Genomic DNA, 22,597 nt, shown 5'->3' with positions numbered 1-22,597 from the left:
GCAATCATTCTCTTTTACCAATTCACCAAGTCTCCATTTCACAGCTTTTCTCCTAATTAATTAAACTCTGACATTGTCCTTTTTGCCTCAGTGGATCAACGTAAACGTATTCTGCCCGTTCCCAAAAGCATTTGGCGATTGGCGCGTAGGCTATTTGGCGCGTGTACTGGTATGCCCTAGAGCTCAGGCTTACACACTAATAATATAATAATAATATAATATGCCATTTAGCAGACGCTTTTATCCAAAGCGACTTACAGTCATGCGTGCATACATTTTTTTTTTTGTGTATGGGGTGGTCCCGGGGATCGAACCCACTACCTTGGCGTTACAAGCGTCGTGCTCTACCAGCTGAGCTACAGAGGACCACTAATGCCAGATAGCCTACAAATAATGAAAGAAAAACCTCAATGTAGCCTATAGATATAAATTGAACAATAATGATACATTTATGGATTTTTTAAGGTATTTTTTTCTCTTTTTTCAACCCGACCGCAACCCACCCGCCTTTCATCCACACAATATTTCATGATCCTAAACCTGCCCGCCCCACGGATATAACTGCGGGGACTACGGGTTATGAGTCAACCCGCATCACTACTATACAGGTAGAGCCCTAGCTGTGCACATGCCTGCTCATGAGACATATCCATCCGCTGGGACTCTTTGCCTTGAAAGGTTTATATGTTGCACAGATTATTTGGCATCCGTGTATTTTTATTTCCCTGTTTGGCATCGTGGTTGAATCACTATACTGTAAAATAAACGCCTTCTGTTCCATTTCTCCCTCATCACTTAATGGACGTCCTATAGAGGTAGCCGCTGTGAATGTGTTTTAAATGTCGGGACAGTGTCAAAGTCCTAACACCACTACTTTACTTCAGGCTTTATCCTTTCATGGCTATTGAAACGTGACTGACTGACAAGCCAAAACAGAACCATTACATTTACATTTTAGTCATTTAGCAGACGCTCTTATCCAGAGCGACTTACAGTTAGTGAATACATATATATATATATATATATATTTTTTCATACTGGTCCCCCGTGGGAATCGAACCCACAACCCTGGCGTTGCAAACGCCATGCTCTATCAACTGAGCTACATCCCTGCCGGCCATTCCCTCCCCTACCCTGGACAACCCTAGGCCAATTGTGCGCTGCCCATGAGTCTCCCGGTCGCGGCCGGCTGCGACAGAGCCTGGATTCGAACCAGAATCTCTAGTGGCACAGCTAGCACTGCGATGCAGTGCCTTAGACCACTGTGCCACTCAGGAGACAGTGCCCCATCGTCTGACTTTATTCTCCTTCAAAATGGTGGATGATTTGAGCTGATGCTGCATCTTTTAAATGAAAACGGTTATCCACATTTCTAATTCATATTGTGTAGTATTATAGCATTGGCAGCACATTTGATTAGTTCAAAGGCTGAAACTGTCTAACTAGCCTTAATACTGTAATATTAGTCCTGTGGATAATATTAGGCGGCAGAAGACACAGTACATCCACCTCTGTCACACAGTTAGACCTACCCATAACTACTGTGACACAGTTAGACCTACCCATAACTGCTGTGACACAGTTAGACCTACCCATAACTACTGTCACACAGTTAGACCTACCCATAACTACTGTAGGACACAGTTAGACCTACCCATAACTACTGTAGGACACAGTTAGACCTACCCATAACTACTGTAGGACACAGTTAGACCTACCCATAACTACTGTGACACAGTTAGACCTACCCATAACTGCTGTGACACAGTTAGACCTACCCATAACTACTGTAGGACACAGTTAGACCTACCCATAACTACTGTAGGACACAGTTAGACCTACCCATAACTACTGTAGGACACAGTTAGACCTACCCATAACTACTGTAGGACACAGTTAGACCTACCCATAACTACTGTAGGACACAGTTAGACCTACCCATAACTACTGTAGGACACAGTTAGACCTACCCATAACTGCTGTGACACAGTTAGACCTACCCATAACTACTGTCACACAGTTAGACCTACCCATAACTACTGTAGGACACAGTTAGACCTACCCATAACTACTGTGACACAGTTAGACCTACCCATAACTACTGTCACACAGTTAGACCTACCCATAACTACTGTAGGACACAGTTAGACCTACCCATAACTACTGTCACACAGTTAGACATACCCATAACTACTGTCACACAGTTAGACCTACCCATAACTACTGTAGGACACAGTTAGACCTACCCATAACTACAGTCACACAGTTATACCTACCCATAACTACAGTGACACAGTTATACCTACCCATAACTACAGTCACACAGTTAGACCTACCCATAACTACTGTAGGACACAGTTAGACCTACCCATAACTACTGTGACACAGTTAGACCTACCCATAACTACTGTAGGACACAGTTAGACCTACCCATAACTACTGTCACACAGTTAGACCTACCCATAACTACAGTGACACAGTTAGACCAACCCATAACTACTGTAGGACACAGTTAGACCTACCCATAACTACTGTGACACAGTTAGACCTACCCATAACTACTGTGACACAGTTAGACCTACCCATAACTACTGTAGGACACAGTTAGACCTACCCATAACTACTGTAGGACACAGTTAGACCTACCCATAACTACTGTAGGACACAGTTAGACCTACCCATAACTACTGTAGGACACAGTTAGACCTACCCATAACTACTGTAGGACACAGTTAGACCTACCCATAACTACTGTGACACAGTTAGACCTACCCATAACTACAGTCACACAGTTAGACCTACCCATAACTACTGTAGGACACAGTTAGACCTACCCATAACTACTGTAGGACACAGTTAGACCTACCCATAACTACTGTAGGACACAGTTAGACCTACCCATAACTACTGTAGGACACAGTTAGACCTACCCATAACTACTGTAGGACACAGTTAGACCTACCCATAACTACTGTGACACAGTTAGACCTACCCATAACTACTGTAGGACACAGTTAGACCTACCCATAACTACTGTAGGACACAGTTAGACCTACCCATAACTACTGTCACACAGTTAGACCTACCCATAACTACTCTATGACCCAGTTAGATCTACCCATAACTACACAGACAGAGACAGCGCTTTCTCTCTCTGATGAAGTTTGTCACCACTGGCCTTGCACACACAAGCTGACAGAGGAGAATAATAGGCTTCTAGCTGTCTTCCTGTCCATGTCGTGATAGAGCTAGGTGGCTGGCGTTGCTTTCAGCTGAGGAAATGTTCTGTGCAGTAGCAGCTTGAAAGGCGGCTGTGTTTTCAGGTGGTTGGTTACAATACTCAGCATTTCCTAGATGGAAACTCAGCGAAACCAACTGCCATTATAGATAGATCTGCATTCTGGATACTGGGAAATACAGGCCTATTAGATTACAGGATCATATTTGTCCTATATGGGATGAAAGATGTTACTTGATTAATCCCCCAGAGGAAACTATGAGTAATCTTGCTCATATTGATGAGTTGATTGAGTTTTTGGAGGATCTCCAAGACCTTTTGTATGATTTCACATCCAGATAGTTCACCATTACCTTTTGAAGAGTTTGACAGCTGTGCTATTGGTATCTGATGGAATAGTGTATCTGATGAAAATTCTATATATTTTTTCTGTTGATTTGATAGATGTCCACCTGATTGCGTGTTCAATAGTGAGAGTGAGACAGACTGTGGATGAGGGCCAGGATGTGGTTACCAGAGGAGATGAGCTGCGCTGACATCTGGCAGTCAGGTTTCATGGTTTCAACAGGATACCTGAGAAGTGAACAGTGGCTATGGTTTCGCTCGCAAGCGGAAAGTTCCTACATAAGCGTAGGCCTTAATAGAAAAGAGTGACAATCAATGTCCCTAGCTTTGAATGAATTGAGAGACGCATCATGTCTCTGGTATGAGCCGGCTGCTTTTTTACACAACTTGTTGTCTTGGTTCGTTGTTGAGGGCTTTTAGCAGTGTGAAGTCTGAGACTGGTTATTAGTAAGTCAACTTATCACAGGGCTGGTTATTACCAAACCAAAGGACTTCTATCACAGAGAATTAGGGCAACACTGAAGTAAAAAAAAAAACAACAACAAAAAAAAAACACTGAAGTCATTTTGTTTGTGTAATATCTACAAACCTTGAGGTATTTCATTGTTTCAAAATATTAATTTTCAGGCTGTTTAGTTTTGTTACTGTTTATACAGTAAGAAGGAATTGTTGATTTTGAATGTTTGAACAGTAGTAGGTAGTAATGATTAACATGGGTAACCGGGATCCCAGGACTGTCACAGGAACACTATTCACATTTCCAGGAAAAATGAAATGACAAGACCTGGGAAAAAAAAAAAAAAAAATCCCAATGTGGCACTAACACAATTCCACAAAATACACAACATGCGCAGCAGCAGATTATATTAAAATAAAGTAGCATATTATCCGAACAGGTTGATGCATGGAGGCCTTTTAGCCTAGCGTATTAACTTCACACAAAGTCAGCATAAATTCAAAGCACACGCATAATTGATACTGCCGGACTGCACACGTGACCTGAATGCAGTTAATAAACCCTACAGGAAACCCCTACAGGATAGCCTATGAAACAACATGTGTTTCTTTTGAGCTGTCATTGTGACTCTTCAGACCGTAACATGTGTCTCTCCCGAGTGGCAAAAAACTTAGACCACTGGTCTAAGGCACTGCATCGCAGTGCTAGTTGTGCCACTAGAGATCCTGGTTCGTATCCAGGCCCTGGTTCGTATCCAGGCCCCTGTATCCAGGCCCAACCCATGGGGCGGCGCGCAATTGGCCCAGCGTCGTCCAGGGTAGGGGAGGGAATGGCAGGCAGGGCTGTAGCTCAGTTGGTAGAGCATGGTGTTTGCAACGCCAGGGTTGTGGGTTCGATTCCCACGGGGGGCCAGTATGAAAAAATGAAATAAATAAAAAATAATAATGTATGCACTAACTGTAAGTCGCTCTGGATAAGAGCGTCTGCTAAATGACTAAAATGTAAATGTAAATGTATGTGAAATCCCTGTGCATACATAGTTCATTACAGAGGCATCTCTGTCACAGACATGAAGTCGGTTAACAATGCAGAGGCATGGGGGAAAATTCTATCTTCTCCTGTCCTAGAGCCTCGGCTATTTTCCTGTCCAGTCCCAATCCCACTGAAACACAAAATCCTGACTCCTGTCTCGCATGAAAATTCCTAACTTTATTCTGTAATCTATAGGTTGCATTATCAAAGCACGTCTCTCGCCTCTGCATGTCAAAATACCGCTAAAACATTTCCCCAACTTCTCTGCGCTGTCTCGTACTTGCTGCCAATATGAGAGCTTCGGTAGAGAATGTGTGATGGTAGGTATGCATATTTTTCAAAGAGAGTTAATCCCCGTTAAGATGCCTTGATATTTAAACTACACTATATATACAAAAGTATGTGGACACCCCTTCAAATTAGTGGATTCGGCTATTTCAGCCACACCTGTTGCTGACAGGTGTATAAAATCAAGCACACAGCCATGCAATCTCCATAGACAAACATTGGCAGTAGAATGACCTTACTGAAGAGCTCAGTGCCTTTCAACGTGGCAGTGTCATAGGATGCCACCTTTCCAACAAGACAGTTCGTCAAATATCTGCCAAGCTAGAGCCTACCCAGTCAACTGTAAGTGGTGTTATTGTGAAGTGGAAACGTCTAGGAGAAACAACGGCTCAGCCGCAAAGTGGTAGCCCACACAAGCTCACAGAAGCGTGTAAAAATCATCTGTCCTCGGTTGCAACACTCACTACCGAGTTCCAAACTGCCTCTGGAAGCGGTATCTCTGTGCATTCAAATTTCCATCGATAAAATGGAATTGTGTTCGTTGTCCGTAGCTTATGCCTGCCCATACCATAACCCCACCGCCACCATGGGGCACTCTGTTCACAACGTTGACATCAGCAAACTGCTCGCCCACAAGACTCAAATGAAACATGGGACCAACACTTTACATGTTGCGTTTATACAGTATTTTTGATCAGTGTAAATATCAGTTTCATTTGCTCTGAAATCTTTACATAGTGGCGCAGCCAAGCCAACAAGGTGGCGCAGTGCACCTCTTATTTTCGGGGGAACCCTGGTATAGTAACCATATCTTGGTTTTTAACGCTTTAAATGGAGACTTCCGATTTTTGCGGTATTTCCCGGGACTCTCTGGATAAATATTAATTATTTCCAGGATTGAAACTTGGTAGATTTTCTGGAAAATATAAATTCCTACTAGGTAGTGTCTGTATTTTTGTACACAAATTAACCTGTGTGTTTAACTGCCTGTCTAGAGATTGGGAGGAGTGTCCACTGTCTAGTAAGTTTGTACTACACTGAGTGTGTACTGTCTAGTAAATGTGTTCTACAGTATTATTTTACCCCATGTGTAACTCTGTGTTGTTGTTGTTTTTATCGCACTGCTTTGCTTTATCTTGGCCAGGTCGCAGTTGTAAATGAGAACTTGTTCTCAACTGGCTTACCTGGTTAAGTAAAGGTGAATTTTTTTTATAATTATGTAACAGTTTAGTGTTGAGGGAAGGAGGCTGTAATCAAATGTAACAAGATAACAGATGGGCATTAAGCCTGCTGAAACAACAAGAAATAGCTAATCCGTTGTGGCATACTGAGCTACCAGTACTATGCTGTTGAAAGGGTATTCTTAATCCCATACTGTACCTTTCAACAGCTGTAACTTGATAGGAGTCTGTATACTGTTCTTCCACAATGTATTTTTAGCCTCTGTAGTTAATATTCTTGGAAAAGTATCTAAGTTAAAAGTTAATAATGGGTTACCTTCATAATGATGTCAGCTCTGGCTCTCTCACCCCCCCCCCCCCCCCCCCCCCCCCCCTCCTTCTGTCTCCCCAGCAGGTGGTCTAGTCACAGCTGACCTGGTCCTGGTGGTGAGGGTGATGATGATGATGATGGGAGGAGGCTACTACAGCCGTAGGTGCAGCCCCCCACGCCAGCTCTAGTACCCGTCTCCAGTCTCCAACCCCTGGTTCCTCTGCCAGCCCTGGTCCCACCTGGCACCGCCTCCGGCCCCACCATGGCTAACCACCTGGAGCTTGTCAACGAGCTGCAGCAGCTGGACAAGGTGCCTAGCATGGAGCGCCTGAGGGCTGCCCAGAAGCGCCGCACGCAGCAGCTGAAGAGATGGGCCGTGTACGAGAAGGAGATGCAGAGCAAGAAGCGCAAGGCGGAAAAGAGGAGGAACGCCAATCATGCCGCCGCCATGGAGGCCAAACGGCACGTATCGTTTGCTGCTAGTGTGGCGCTGTTAGAGGCCTCGGCACGGAATGATCCTGAAGAAGGTCAGGAGGAGAGAACACACACACACACACACACACACACACACACACACACACACACACACACACACACACACACACACCCTATCTCCTCATTCTATCACATATGTTGGAGAATGCAGGCGCACACACACAGACACACAAACACAAAAGTAACCACATAAAAAAAAAAAAACATTTTGCCAACCGAGCATCAGAGCACCCTAATCAATAAGGAGAAAGCCAGGGTCAGAGAAACCACAAACCATTAGTTGGGTTGACAGGTTTTACAGTTCATTCCTGACTGGGTGATAGTATTTTACCCTCCACAGTAACTGTCAAAAGAGCTCATTCCACTCCAACTGAATCACCCCAAGGTCTATCATTAGGTTTTAAAGAGACACTGAACACGCGGATTGGCACGTGTGTTTTTCTGTTGCTCATTAGAAAAACGAGATATCAGTCTTGGAGGTGTGTTTTCTGACCGATTCCGAAATTTGATTAATGATGTTTGTCCCCCATGAGGCACTGTAGACGCGGAAGCTTATTTAACTTCCTTAAAATCCCCAGAATGATTCTAAGATAACTTAAGAAATCTGTAATAAATGTTCTAACTAAGGTGTTTGGTGCAGGATTTCTTATGTAAACAGTCGGAGCTGCTGGGCAGGTCTGTCTCACTGTCTATTGGATAGAGAGCAGTCACTGCAGCTGTTCAACACATGTTAGTGGGCAAATGGACATTGTCAAATCAATACCCAACATTAATTTACCCGGTGTGACGCACGGATGTTCCAAACTCTGTTTTAGACGAGACTGTAAATGATCCTATTTAAACTTTGTAGTCAATTCTGACACTAGAATAAATGTTTCTGACTCATATCGATGCTGCAGGCCGTTTTCAAAAGGATGTGTTGCTTTTTAAAGGCAGTCGCTCTTTAATAGGAGTAGTCGTCACAGGTATTATTCTACAGATGAAACCCAGTCAGTATGATGCTGCTACAGTAATTATACTGAACAAAAATATAAACGCAAGAACGATTTTACTGATTTTGTATTTGTATTTATTAAGGATCCCCATTAGTTCCTGCCAAGGCAGCAGCTACTCTTCCTGGGGTCCAGCAACATTAAGGCAGTTATATACAGTTACAGTTCATATAAGGAAATCAGTCAATTGAAGTAAATTCATTAGGCCCTAATCTATGGATTTCACATGAGTGGGCAGGAGCAAAGCCATGGGTGGGCCTGGGAGGGCATAGGCCCACCCACTGGGGAGCCAGGCCCAGCCAATCAGATCAGAATGAGTTTTTCTCCACAAAAGGGCTTTATTACAGACAGAAATACTCCTCAGTTTATCAGCTGTCCGGGTGGCTGGTCTCAGACGAACCCGCAGGCGAAGAAGCTGGATGTGGAGGTACTGGGCTGGCGTGGTTATACGTGGTCTGCGGTTGGGAGGCTGGTTGGAGGTACTGCCAAATACTCTAAAACGACGCTGGAGGCTTATGGTAGAGAAATCCATAAAAAATTATCTGGCAACTGCTCTGGTGGACATTCCTGCAGTCAGAACGCCAATTGCATGCTCTCTCAAAACTTGTTGCATTGTGTTGTGTGACAAAACTGCACATTTTAGTGGCCTTTTATTGTCTCCAGCACAAGGTGCACCTGTGTAATGATCATGCTGTTTAATCAGCTTCTTGATATGCCACACCTGTCAGGTGGATGGATTATCTTGGGCAAAGGAGAAATGCTCACTAACAGGGATGTAATCAAATTTTGTGCTCAACATTTGAGAGAAATAAGCTTTTTTGTGCATATGGAACTTTTCTGGGATCTTTTATTTCAGCTCATGAAACATGGTACCAACACTTTACATGTTGCGTTTATATTTTTGTTCAGTATAGATGTAGCTAGTGGGTAATACTGCCCAGTTGTTCAGACTTCCAGTTACTCACGGGTTCCGTCCAAAATGGCACCCTATTTCCTATGTAGTGCACTACTTTTGACCAGGGCCAATCGCACCCTATTTCCTATGTAGTGCACTACTTTTGACCAGATGTTACTTCATATTCTACCAAACTGGTGCTGATGTTCTGGCCTTCGGGTCAGTGGTCTATATTATAAGCTATGGTGAAATGACTGCATAGAGGTATGCTATCTGTTGTAGAGTATGTTTCACACATCTGTTGTATATTTCATCCAGTGTTCTGCAAAGTCGGAGTTTGCCCCCACACATTTTTGCGAATTTATTACAAATACAAAACTGAAATATCACATTTACATAAGTATTCAGACCCTTTACTCAGTACTTTGTTGAAGCACCTTAGGCAGCGATTACAGCCTCGATTCTTCTTGGGTATGACGCTACAAGCTTGGCACACCTGTATTTAGGGGAGTTTCTCCCATTCTTCTCTGCAGATTCTCTCAAGCTCTGTCAGGTTGGATGGGGAGTATTGCTGCACAGCTATTTTCAAGTCCAGGCTCTGGCTGGGCCACTCAAGGACATTCAGAGACTTGTCCCAAAGTCACTCCTGCATTGTCTTGGCTGTGTGCTTAGGGTTGTTGTCCTGTTGGAAGGTGAACCTTCACCCCCGTCTGAGGTCCTGAGCGCTCTGGAGTAGGTTTTCATCAAGGATCTCTCTGTACTTTGCTCCGTTCCTCTTTCCCTCGATCCTGACTAGTCTCCCAGTCCCTGTACGCTGAAAAACATCCCCACAGCATGATGCTGCCACCACCATGCTTCACTGTAGGGATGGTTCCAGGTTTCCTCCAGATGTGACGCTTGGCAGTCAGGCCAAAGAGTTCAATCTTGGTTTCATCAGACCAGAGAATCTTGTTTCTCATGGTCTGAGAGTCCTTTAGGTGCCTTTTGGCAAACTCCAAGCGGGCTGTCATGTGCCTTTTATTGAGGAGTGGCTTCCGTCTGGCCACTCTACCATAAAGGCCTGATTGGTAGAGTGCTGCAGAGATGGCTGTCCTTCTGGAAGGGTCTCCCATCTCCACAGAGGAACTCTGGAGCTCTGTCAGAGTGACCATTGTGTTCTTGGTCACCACCCTGACCAAGGCCCTTCTCCCCCGATTGCTCAGTTTGGCCGGGCGGCCAGCTCTAGGAAGAGTCTTGGCGGTTCCAAACTTCTTCCATTAAAAAATGATGGACGCCACTGTGTTCTTGGGGACCTTCAATGCTGCAGAAATGTTTTGGTACCCTTCCCCAGATCTGTGCCTCGACACAATCCTGTCTCTTAGCTCTATGGACAATTCCTTCAACCTCATGGCTTGGTTTTTACTCTGACATGCACTGTCAAGTGTGGGACCTTATATAGACAGGTGTGTGCCTTTCCAAATCATGTTCAATCAATTGAATTTACCACAGGTGGACTCCAATCAAGTTGTAGAAACATCTCAAGGATGATCAATGGAAACAGGATGCACCTGAGCTCAATTTTGAGTCTCATAGCAAAGGGTCTGAATACTTATGTAAATAAGGTATTTCAATTTTTTATTTGTAATAAATGTGCAAACAAATCTAAAAACCTGTTTTCGCTTTTCATTATGGGGTATTGTGTGTAGATTGATGAGGAAAATAAATAATTTAAGCCATTTTAGAATAAGGCTGTAACGTATCAAAATGTGGAAAAGTCTGAATACTTTCCGAATGCACTGTATAAAGCAGGCAGATGGGCATCGAGGCATTCAGTTACTGTTCGATTGAATGTTAGAATGGGCAAAATGAGTGACCTAAGCGACTTTGAGGTATTTTTGTCGGTGCCAGGCACGTCGGTTCCAGTCTCTCAGAAACGGCCGGCCTCCTGGGCTTTTCACACACAACAGTGTCTAAGGTTTACCGAGAATGGTGCAACAAACAAAAACCATCCAGTCAGTGGCAGTCCTGTGGGTCAACAGCTCGTTGATGAGAGATGTCGAAGGAGAATGGGAAGAATCATGCAAGCTAACAGGCGGGCCACAAACAGACAAATAACAGCGCAGTACAACAGTGGTATGTAGAACGGCATTTCGGAATGGTCAACTTGTCGGTCCTTGTTACAAATGGGCTATTGTAGCAGACAACCACACCGGGTTCCACTCCTATCAGTTTAAAACAAGAAGAAGCCGCTCCGGTGGGCACGCGATCACCAACACTAGACAATTGAGGAGTGGAAAAACATTGCCTGGTCCGACGAATCCCGGTTCCTGTTGCGTCACGCTGATGGTTGTCAGGTTTTGGCGTAAGCAGCATGGCCCCACCCTGCCTGGTGTCAACGGTACATGCTGGTTGTGGTGGTGTAATGGTGTGGGGAATATTTTTCTGGCACACGTTAGGTCCCTTGATACCAATTGAGCAAAGTTTCAATGCCCCGAATAATTCAGGCTGTTCTGGAGGCAAAGGGCGTTCCAACCCGGTACTAGATGGGTGTACCTAATAAACTGGCCACCGAGTGTATTTCTAAATTATTTCTGCTTTTAGAAACAAATGTCAAATATATGTCAACAATCTTTCCTCTAAAGGACTATTCTATGGATTATACTTAGTTTTTAAAAAAACAATTAAAAAACATTTGGAATTAGACTAAACACTTTTTGTTTGTTGTTATTTATAACCCACAACTTGTGATGTCAGTGGGATGTGTGCCATCCACCACTTAGGGTGTCCCTAGTCTTCTGCTGAGCATATCCAGATTGGCCGTGGGCTGAGCTGTTGTTTGGTGTGTTGTGTTGTTGCAGTGTTGTTTAGTACTGTGTCAGTTGCGGTGTAGGTTGTCTCTAGAGCGTAAACAGTGCACAGTGGTGTGACTGAGAGTGAGACCCAGTCAGTCAGGCCCGGTGGCAGCTGGCTAACTGAGGATTGTTGGATTCTCTTAATCTGGGCTCAGTCCCTCTGCTCTGCTCTGTTCTGCTCTGCTCTGTGCTGTTCTGCTCTGTTCTGCTCTGTACTGCTCTGTTCTGTTCTACTCTCTGTTCTGTGCTGTTCTGCTCTGTTCTGTTCTGTTCTGTTCTGTTCTGTTCTACTCTGTTCTGTTCCCAAACTGCTAATCACTACTAAAAGGGAGAGAGAGGGGGGAGGGAGAGAGGGCAAGAGAGGGAGCAAGAGGGAGGGGTAGAAGGGAAAGAGGTAGAGAGGCAACGGGATCAAAGAGACTGGGGCAGAGAGAAAGAGAGAAAGAGAAGTTGCTGATGAAGTCTGAAAGATCCCTTATAGAATGAGTCATCGCTTACTAGGCTTTCTCAGAAAATAAATGAGACTGTTGAGAGTGCTGATCCCGGGTTGACTGCCTGCCTACCCTAGCTTTAGAGCAACTATAGAAGGCAGAGAGCTAGAGGACATAGCCTGGCCAGTAGCCACAGTAATGTCTAGCTAGAGGACATAGCCTGGCCAGTAGCCACAGTAATGTCTAGCTAGAGGACATAGCCTGGCCAGTAGCCACAGTAATGTCTAGCTAGAGGACATAGCCTGGCCAGTAGCCACAGTAATGTCTAGCTAGAGGACATAGCCTGGCCAGTAGCCACAGTAATGTCTAGCTAGGGGACATAGCCTGGCCAGTAGCCACAGTAATGTCTAGCTAGGGGACATAGCCTGGCCAGTAGCCACAGTAATGTCTAGCTAGGGGACATAGCCTGGCCAGAAGCCACAGTAATGTCTAGCTAGAGGACATAGCCTGGCCAGTAGCCACAGTAATGTCTAGCTAGGGGACATAGCCTGGCCAGTAGCCACAGTAATGTCTAGCTAGGGGACATAGCCTGGCCAGTAGCCACAGTAATGTCTAGCTAGAGGACATAGCCTGGCCAGTAGCCACAGTAATGTCTAGCTAGGGGACATAGCCTGGCCAGTAGCCACAGTAATGTCTAGCTAGGGGACATAGCCTGGCCAGTAGCCACAGTAATGTCTAGCTAGGGGACATAGCCTGGCCAGTAGCCACAGTAATGTCTAGCTAGGGGACATAGCCTGGCCAGTAGCCACAGTAATGTCTAGCTAGAGGACATGGCCTATATAGCCTAGCTACAGTAATGAGATTGCTTTGATGATAAGTTTGAACTCTGGCTTTATGTTTGATTTGCTGTGCACTGCAGGGATAGTGTCTGTGTGTGATTCAACCATTGCACCACATTCAGCCTGTGGTCAGTCAGCCAGTCTGTCTCACACACTAACATATGATAACATACTGTGTGTGTTAATAAAATAGAGCACTAGTGTTGTTTACGTACTGTATGTGTGTTCGGTTCTCGTTTCTGCTGTTTATCCATGAGTTGCCATGACATTTCCTATGCCAGGTACAGTTCAGACCAGAACCATCCCTGTCAAGGTTACACGGTGTACTAACTCAGTCTTATTGACGCTGGGGATGAGGTGCTTCCTGTTCATTGACCTTTACACTCTGAGGTCCTGAGACCTCGTCTAGCTCCCGGCGATACTTTGTGATGGCTGTGACACTGCTCTGCAGCTGCTGTGTGTCTTGGTACTGGGACTGATGACTGCTCTGCTATAGTATCTAAGGTGGGTTGATATTGGGACTGATAGCTTTTTTTGATGTCACTTTACAGCCTCATTATGTGACAAGGTTGCAAGTTGATGGGGTCAGAGATGAGCGGAGCGAGGCTGTTATCAAAGATGCAGTATATCCACATTTTAACATCGTCCTGAAAAATAATGTGACAGATTTTGTGGAGGAAAACCCCCCAGCCAGGTATTTTAACAGCGTTTGATCTCACCTCTCTGTGGTTCCTGTCTGCTCTGTTGTTCCCACCGCAGACCAAGGGGGCGTCCACGTGATCACATGATGATGATGATAACACTCACCGATCTGTTATAATCAAATCAAATCACATTTTATTGGCCACATGCGCCGAATACAACAGGTGCAGACATTACAGTGAAATGCTTACTTACAGCCCTTAACCAACAGTGCATTTATTTTTAATAAAAAAGTAGAATAAAACAACAAAAAAGTGTTGAGAAAAAAAGAGCAGAAGTAAAATAAAATAACAGTAGGGAGGCTATATATACAGGGGGGTACCAGTGCAGAGTCAATGTGCGGGGGCACCGGCTAGTTGAGGTAGTTGAAGTAATATGTACATGTGGGTAGAGTTAAAGTGACTATGCATAAATAATTAACAGAGTAGCAGCAGCGTAAAAATATGGGGTGGGGGGGGGCAGTGCAAATAGTCCAGGTAGCCATGATTAGCTGTTCAGGAGTCTTATGGCTTGGGGGTAGAAGCTGTTGAGAAGTCTTTTGGACCTAAACTTGGCACTCCGGTACCGCTTGCCGTGCGGTAGCAGAGAGAACAGTCTATGACTAGGGTGGCTGGAGTATTTGACAATTTTGAGGGCCTTCCTCTGACACCGCCTGGTATAGAGGTCCTGGATGGCAGGAAGCTTGGCCCCAGTGATATACTGGGCCATACCCACTACCCTCTGTAGTGCCTTGCGGTCAGAGGCCAAGCAGTTGCCATACCAGGCGGTGATGCAACCAGTCAGGATGCTCTCGATGGTGCAGCTGTAGAATTTTTTGAGGATCTGAGGACCCATGCCAAATCTTTTCAGTCTCCTGAGGGGGAATAGGCTTTGTCGTGCCCTCTTCACGACTGTCTTGGTGTGTTTGGACCATGATAGTACGTTGGTGATGTGGACACCAAGGAACTTGAAGCTTTCAACCTGTTCCACTACAGCCCCGTCGATGAGAATGGGGGCGTGCTCAGTCCTCTTTTTTTCCCTGTAGTCCACAATCATCTCCTTTGTCTTGATCACGTTGAGGGAGAGGTTGTTATCCTGGCACCACACGGCCAGGTCTCTGACCTCCTCCCTATAGGCTGTCTCATTGTTGTCAGTGATCAGGCCTACCACTGTTGTGTCGTCGGCAAACTTAATGATGGTGTTGGAGTCGTGCCTGGCCATGCAGTCATGGGTGAACAGGGAGTACAGGAGGGGACTGAGCACGCACCCCTGAGGGGCCCCCGTGTTGAGGATCAGTGTGGCAGATGTGTTGTTACCTAACCTTACCACCTGGGGGCGGCCCGTCAGGAAGTCCAGGATCCAGTTGCAGAGGGAGGTGTTTAGTCCCAGGATCCTTAGCTTAGTGATGAGCTTTGAGGGCACTATGGTGTTGAATGATGAGCTGTAGTCAATGAATAGCATTCTCACGTAGGTGTTCCTCTTGTCCAGGTGGGAAAGGGCAGTGTGGAGTGCAATAGAGATTGCATCATCTGTGGATCTGTTGGGGCTGTATGCAAATTGGAGTGGGTCTAGGGTTTCTGGGATAATGTTGTTGATGTGAGCCATGACCAGCCTTTCAAAGCACTTCATGGCTACAGACGTCAGTGCTACGGGTCGGTAGTCATTTAGGCAGGTTATCTTAGAGTCCTTGGGCACGGGGACTATGGTGGTATGCTTGAAACATGTTGATATTACAGACTCAGTCAGGGACATGTTGAAAATGTCAGTGAAGACACTTGCCAGTTGGTCAGCACATGCTCAGAGTACACGTCCTGGTAATCCGTCTGGCCCTGTGGCCTTGTGAATGTTGACCTGCTTAAAAGTCTTACTCACATCGGCTATGGAGAGTGTGATCACATAGTCATCCGGAACAGCTGGTGCTCTCATGCATGCTTCAGTGTTGCTTGCCTCGAAGCGAGCATAGAAGTGGTTTAGCTCGTCTGGTAGGCTTGTGTCACTGGGAAGCTCGCGGCTGTGCTTCCCTTTGTAGTCTGTAATAGTTTTCAAGCCCATCCACATCTGACGAGCGTCAGAGCCGGTGTAGTACGATTCAATCTTAGTCCTGTATTGACTCTTTGCCTGTTTGATGGTTCGTCGAAGGGCATAGCGGGATTTCTTATAAGCGTCCGGGTTAGAGTCCCGCTCCTTGAAAGCGGCAGCTCTACCCTTTAGCTCAGTGCGGATGTTTCCTGTAATCCATGGCTTCTGGTTGGGGTATGTACGTACGGTCACTGTGGGGACGACATCATCGATGCACTTATTGATGAAGCCAGTGACTGATGTGGTGTACTCCTCAATGCTATCTGAAGAATCCCGGAACATGTTCCAGTCTGTGCTAGCAAAACAGTCCTGTATCTTATAATCCAACTAGCTGTTTGTAAAAAGCGATATTTAAAAAGACACTGGATCCCAGATCCATTTGGAGAGAGCGACTTTGCTCAGTTTGTTCACCACCTCTGCTCTCCTTGTTACCCATATCACCATCATTACATTACAACAGAGGAGGAAAGCTAAAACCAGAAGGGGAAAACAGGCAATCGCTAGGCCAGAACATCCCAAGCTCTTTTTTGGGCTGTATTCTGACTTGAGATCTACACACTTAACTCGAATCTTCACACACGTCTCGCGTTGACGTCAATAAATGATTTAGACGAAATTCAGAGTAGCTGGTGCTTATCTCAACTCTGAATCAGGAACTAAGAGTTTAAGAATAAAAGTGGAACTGAGCTATTGGTCTGCTGTCTCCTTTTTTTTCCTCGCTACAATTACCTCAGTAGAAAGTCACTTAACTGTAAGTGTCTCTCTGAGGAGTTGTTGTCTCCTCTTGCTTCCTTATTAGAGAGGGGAAGAGGTCCTCGGAGACCTCCAACAGCCTCATCTCATGCATACATGAGCGCCACTTAAAAGGCAGAAGGATGTAGGAAAGGAGGTTTGATAATTCTGTTTATTAGTGGAAAGCGGAAAACAAAATGTTGTGTTGTTCCAGAATCCCATCCCCTGTACACACAACCTGTTCTCTCCTGCTTAGAGTACATCTGGGGGAAAAGGACTAAATCAATGTTGTTAATTCAACCTTCAGTCCAGTAAGTGTGTAAATGTAAGCAGAGAAATTAGCTGTGTCATTTTCCCATAGGGCTGTGTTCTGAGATCTGTGAAGTCTCCCACCTGACGTCAATGAATGATTTCCGTGAAAGTACGAGTTGTGTGTGATAATAGGACTGTGTTCTGAGATCTGCGAAGACAAGTTGCGTGCGATAATAGGGCTGTGTTCTGAGATCTGTGAAGACAAGTTGCGTGTGATAATAGGGCTGTGTTCTGAGATCTGTGAAGACGGGCTGTGTTCTGAGATCTGTGAAGACAAGTTGCGTGTGATAATAGGGCTGTGTTCTGAGATCTGTGAAGACAAGTTGCGTGTGATAATAGGGCTGTGTTCTGAGATCTGTGAAGACAAGTTGCGTGTGATAATAGGGCTGTGTTCTGAGATCTGTGAAGACAAGTTGCGTGTGATAATAGGGCTGTGTTCTGAGATCTGTGAAGACAAGTTGCGTGTGGTAATAGGGCTGTGTTCTGAGATCTGCGAAGTCTCCCACTGACGTCAATGAATGATTTCTGTGAAGCTATGAGTTGCGTGTGATAATCTCAACTCTAAATCGAGCCAGAGTAAGGAGCTGGTTGCAGTCGTTCCTCAAGATGATATATCATTTTGACTAGGCAGTAATGACAATGCTAAATGATGTGAATCCTCAGTTGACTGGTCCTGTTTGCTAGCTCAGCAGCTGAATGATGAACAACAGGTGGAGGTCAGGTCACATGGGTTCACATGGTAGAATTCAGTTCACCCTGAACGACCCCTGACTTTTGACCCTTGTCCTTGTCCAGAGGTGACAGTTGGGCTAGTTTGACTTGACAGTTGCACTATTTAATCCTGGTCAAGACTTGACAGTGTGTCTAAGCTTAGTCATTACTAAGCACTAGGCCTATTTGCAGAGACAGTAACTCACAAACAAACATACAGTGGGGAAAAAAAGTATTTAGTCAGCCACCAATTGTGCAAGTTCTCCCACTTAAAAAGATGAGAGAGGCCTGTAATTTTCATCATAGGTACACGTCAACTATGACAGACAAAATGAGAAAAAAAAATCCAGAAAATCACACTGTAGGATTTTTTATGATTTTATTTGCAAATTATGGTGGAAAATAAGTATTTGGTCAATAACAAAAGTTTCTCAATACTTTGTTATATACCCTTTGTTGGCAATGACACAGGTCAAAAGTTTTCTGTAAGTCTTCACAAGGTTTTCACACACTGTTGCTGGTATTTTGGCCCATTCCTCCATGCAGATCTCCTCTAGAGCAGTGATGTTTTGGGGCTGTCACTGGGCAACACAGACTTTCAACTCCCTCCAAAGATTTTCTATGGGGTTGAGATCTGGAGACTGGCTAGGCCACTCCAGGACCTTGAAATGCTTATTACGAAGCCACTCCTTCGTTGCCCGGGCGGTGTGTTTGGGATCATTGTCATGCTGAAAGACCCAGCCACGTTTCATCGTCAATGCCCTTGCTGATGGAAGGAGGTTTTCACTCAAAATCTCACGATACATGGCCCCATTCATTCTTTCCTTTACACGGATCAGTCGTCCTGGTCCCTTTGCAGAAAAACAGCCCCAAAGCATGATGTTTCCACCCCCATGCTTCACAGTAGGTATGGTGTTCTTTGGATGCAACTCAGCATTCTTTGTCCTCCAAACACGACGAGTTGAGTTTTTACCAAAAAGTTATATTTTGGTTTCATCTGACCATATGACATTCTCCCAATCCTCTTCTGGATCATCCAAATGCACTCTAGTCAACTTCAGACGGGCCTGGACATGTACTGGCTTAAGCAGGGGGACACGTCTTGCAATGCAGGATTTGAGTCCCTGGCAGCATAGTGTGTTACTGATGGTAGGCTTTGTTACTTTGGTCCCAGCTCTCTGCAGGTCATTCACTAGGTCCCCCCGTGTGGTTCTGGGATTTTTGCTCACCGTTCTTGTGATCATTTTGACCCCACGGGGTGAGATCTTGCGTGGAGCCCCAGATCGAGGGAGATTATCAGTGGTCTTGTATGTCTTCCATTTCCTAATAATTGCTCCCACAGTTGATTTCTTCAAACCAAGCTGCTTACCTATTGCAGATTCAGCCTTCCCAGCCTGGTGCAGGTCTACAATTTTGTTTCTGGTGTCCTTTGACAGCTCTTTGGTCTTGGCCAAAATGGAGTTTGAAGTGTGACTGTTTGAGGTTGTGGACAGGTGTCTTTTATACTGATAACAAGTTCAAACAGGTGCCATTAATACAGGTAACGAGTGGAAGACAGAGGAGCCTCTTAAATAAGAAGTTACAGGTCTATGAGAGCCAGAAATCTTCCTTGTTTGTAGGTGACCAAATACTTATTTTCCACCATAATTTGCAAATAAATTCATTAAAAATCATACACAGTGATTTTCTGGATTTTTTTTTCTCAAATTGTCTGTCATAGTTGACGTGTACCTATGATGAAAATTACAGGCCTCTCTCATCTTTTTATGTGGGAGATCTTGCACAATTGGTGGCTGACTAAATACTTTTTTTCCCCACTGTATTATTTTTGTGTCCCTCCCCTACCCTGCCCTGCCATACCCTTCCTGTTATTATGTAGATTCGTAGATATATGATGACTTCTAGTATGAGTTTAAATCGGATTCATTCCGTCAATTATGATGACAGAGTTTGTTGACTTCACTCACTTCCTTACCGTTGCCCTCTAGCACTGTGGCATCAGAAAATCCATTTTAAATTGGCAGAAGACCATGTCAAGTAATTTACATTTTGAATCAGAATGATAAGCCTACATGTATGCAGACAGTGTACTGGATTCTGAAGTAGTGTTTATTGTGGTTGATTCTACTGTATGTAGAGGAGAAGTTATGATTGTGTTGTGTGTATCAGAGACAGTTAGCGCAGCATTTTATTTTTAGTTGGCCATCCTGGCAGATAACTCCAAGCAGGACACTGTCTGGTCTCTGACCATTCAGTCTCAGCTGTGTGTCTGTATCTGTCTGTGACTGTCTGTAACCTGCCTTTTACTGTCTGTAACCTGCCTTTTACTGTCTGTAACCTGCCTTTTACTGTCTGTAACCTGCCTTTTACTGTCTGTAACCTGCCTTTTACTGTCTGTAACCTGCCTTTTACTGTCTGTAACCTGCCTTTTACTGTCTGTAACCTGTATTTTACTGTCTGTAACCTGTATTTTACTGTCTGTGCTGTCATTACTGTCTGTAACCTGTATTTTGCTGTCTGTAACCTGCCTTTTACTGTCTGTAACCTGTATTTTACTGTCTGTACTGTCATTACTGTCTGTAACCTGTATTTTGCTGTCTGTAACCTGTATTTTACTGTCATTACTGTCTGTAACCTGTATTTTACTGTCTGTACTGTCATTACTGTCTGTAACCTGTATTTTACTGTCTGTACTGTCATTACTGTCTGTAACCTGTATTTTACTGTCTGTAACCTGTATTTTGCTGTCTGTACTGTCATTGCTGTCTGTAACCTGTATTTTGCTGTCTGTACTGTCATTGCTGTGTGTAACCTGTCTTTTACTGTCTGTACTGCCATTACTGTCTGTAACCAGTATTTTACTGTCTGTACTGTCATTACTGTCTGTAACCAGTATTTTACTGTCTGTACTGTCATTACTGTTTGTAACCTGTCTTTTACTGTCTGTACTGTCATTACTGTCTGTAACCTGTCTTTTACTGTCTGTACTGCCATTACTGTCTGTAACCAGTATTTTACTGTCTGTACTGCCATTACTGTCTGTAACCAGTATTTTACTGTCTGTACTGTCATTACTGTCTGTAACCAGTATTTTACTGTCTGTACTGTCATTACTGTCTGTAACCAGTATTTTACTGTCTGTACTGTCATTACTGTTTGTAACCTGTCTTTTACTGTCTGTACTGCCATTACTGTCTGTAACCAGTATTTTACTGTCTGTACTGCCATTACTGTCTGTAACCTGTCTTTTACTGTCTGTACTGTCGTTACTGTCTGTAACCTGTCTTTTACTGTCTGTACTGTCGTTACTGTCTGTAACCTGTCTTTTACTGTCTGTACTGTCATTACTGTCTGTACTGTCATTACTGTCTGTAACCTGTATTTTACTGTCTGTACTGTCATTACTGTTTGTAACCTGTCTTTTACTGTCTGTACTGTCATTACTGTATCTCTGAACAGAACTCTTCCTCTCCAATTCAAATGAACATTCCTAAGGCCTCTTCAGTTCCATCAGACAGGGCAGAGCTTGTTAGGATTGCTGAATGGCACCGGCACCAACGGGCAAGGCTGGCATACATTGGCACTACTATCCCCTTTCTCCCTCACAACCCATGGCAATAACGGGCATCATCACAATATGGTCAGGGGCCTCACAAGATGAACAAAACGGCGAGGCCGATAATGGCTGATACTGTCACCGGAGCTGGAACAGGCCGATAATGGCTGATACTGTCACCGGAGCTGGAACAGGCCGATAATAGCTGATACTGTCACCGGAGCTGGAACAGGCCGATAATGGCTGATACTGTCACCGGAGCTGGAACAGGCCGATAATGGCTGATACTGTCACCGGAGCTGGAACAGGCCGATAATGGCTGATACTGTCACCGGAGCTGGAACAGGCCGATAATGGCTGATACTGTCACCGGAGCTGGAACAGGCCGATAATGGCTGATACTGTCACCGGAGCTGGAACAGGCCGATAATGGCTGATACTGTCACCGGAGCTGGAACAGGCTGATAATGGCTGATACTGTCAGCGGAGCTGGAACAGGCCGATAATGGCTGATACTGTCACCGGAGCTGGAACAGGCCGATAATGGCTGATACTGTCAGCGGAGCTGGAACAGGCCGATAATGGCTGATACTGTCAGCGGAGCTGGAACAGGCCGATAATGGCTGATACTGTCAGCGGAGCTGGAACAGGCCGATAATGGCTGATACTGTCAGCGGAGCTGGAACAGGCCGATAATGGCTGATACTGTCACCGGAGCTGGAACAGGCCGATAATGGCTGATACTGTCACCGGAGCTAACGAACATCCAATAGAATGGCCTGGATCAGAGAGAAGCTAGAGAGAGGGGTACCAGGGACTAATTAAGCACGTTTTGGATGTGCTAATGCCTTCCCAAATTAGGAAATTTAAAAAAACATGCTTATTGAGCAACAACAAGCTTCCAACAACAAGCAGGGTTTAACAAAATCACTACTTTTAATAATTTAAAAAATGCTTCAATAATTTCAACTATAATAAATCTATTAGTCATGTAGAACATCATTACAGTACATACAGTAGGCATTCCCCCACCCTGAACACAGTGGCAGGTTGATTCCACCAAGACAACAGTCAAAGTGAAATAGTTATACTGCTCTCCTCGCCTCATCCTCAGTTTCCTCAGGGAGTGCCCTGACTCTCAACTTATCTCCTATTTCCATGGAAACCGGGGGAGGGGAGAGAGAGAGAGAGA

General features: G+C 44.8%; 1 protein-coding gene across 1 annotated transcript in view; it reads left to right on the top strand.

Annotated features, from left to right (window-relative positions):
- The window catches only part of LOC311138423 (protein phosphatase 1 regulatory inhibitor subunit 16B-like), a 98,672-nt gene that overhangs the window by 31,885 nt on the left and 44,190 nt on the right, over positions 1-22,597 (top strand). The window contains exon 2 of the mRNA XM_084173105.1: positions 6,933-7,378. Within this exon, the coding sequence (XP_084029231.1) occupies positions 7,114-7,378 (265 nt within the window). The 5' untranslated portion in view covers positions 6,933-7,113. The remainder of the gene's footprint in view (positions 1-6,932; positions 7,379-22,597) is intronic.

This window comes from Coregonus lavaretus (assembly GCF_964263955.1).
Source record: "Coregonus lavaretus genome assembly, chromosome: 12".
In the NCBI taxonomy this organism is placed as follows: Eukaryota; Metazoa; Chordata; class Actinopteri; order Salmoniformes; family Salmonidae; genus Coregonus; species Coregonus lavaretus.
Note: the sequence above shows the minus strand (reverse complement) of the source record. Positions and strands in the feature narration are given on the sequence as shown.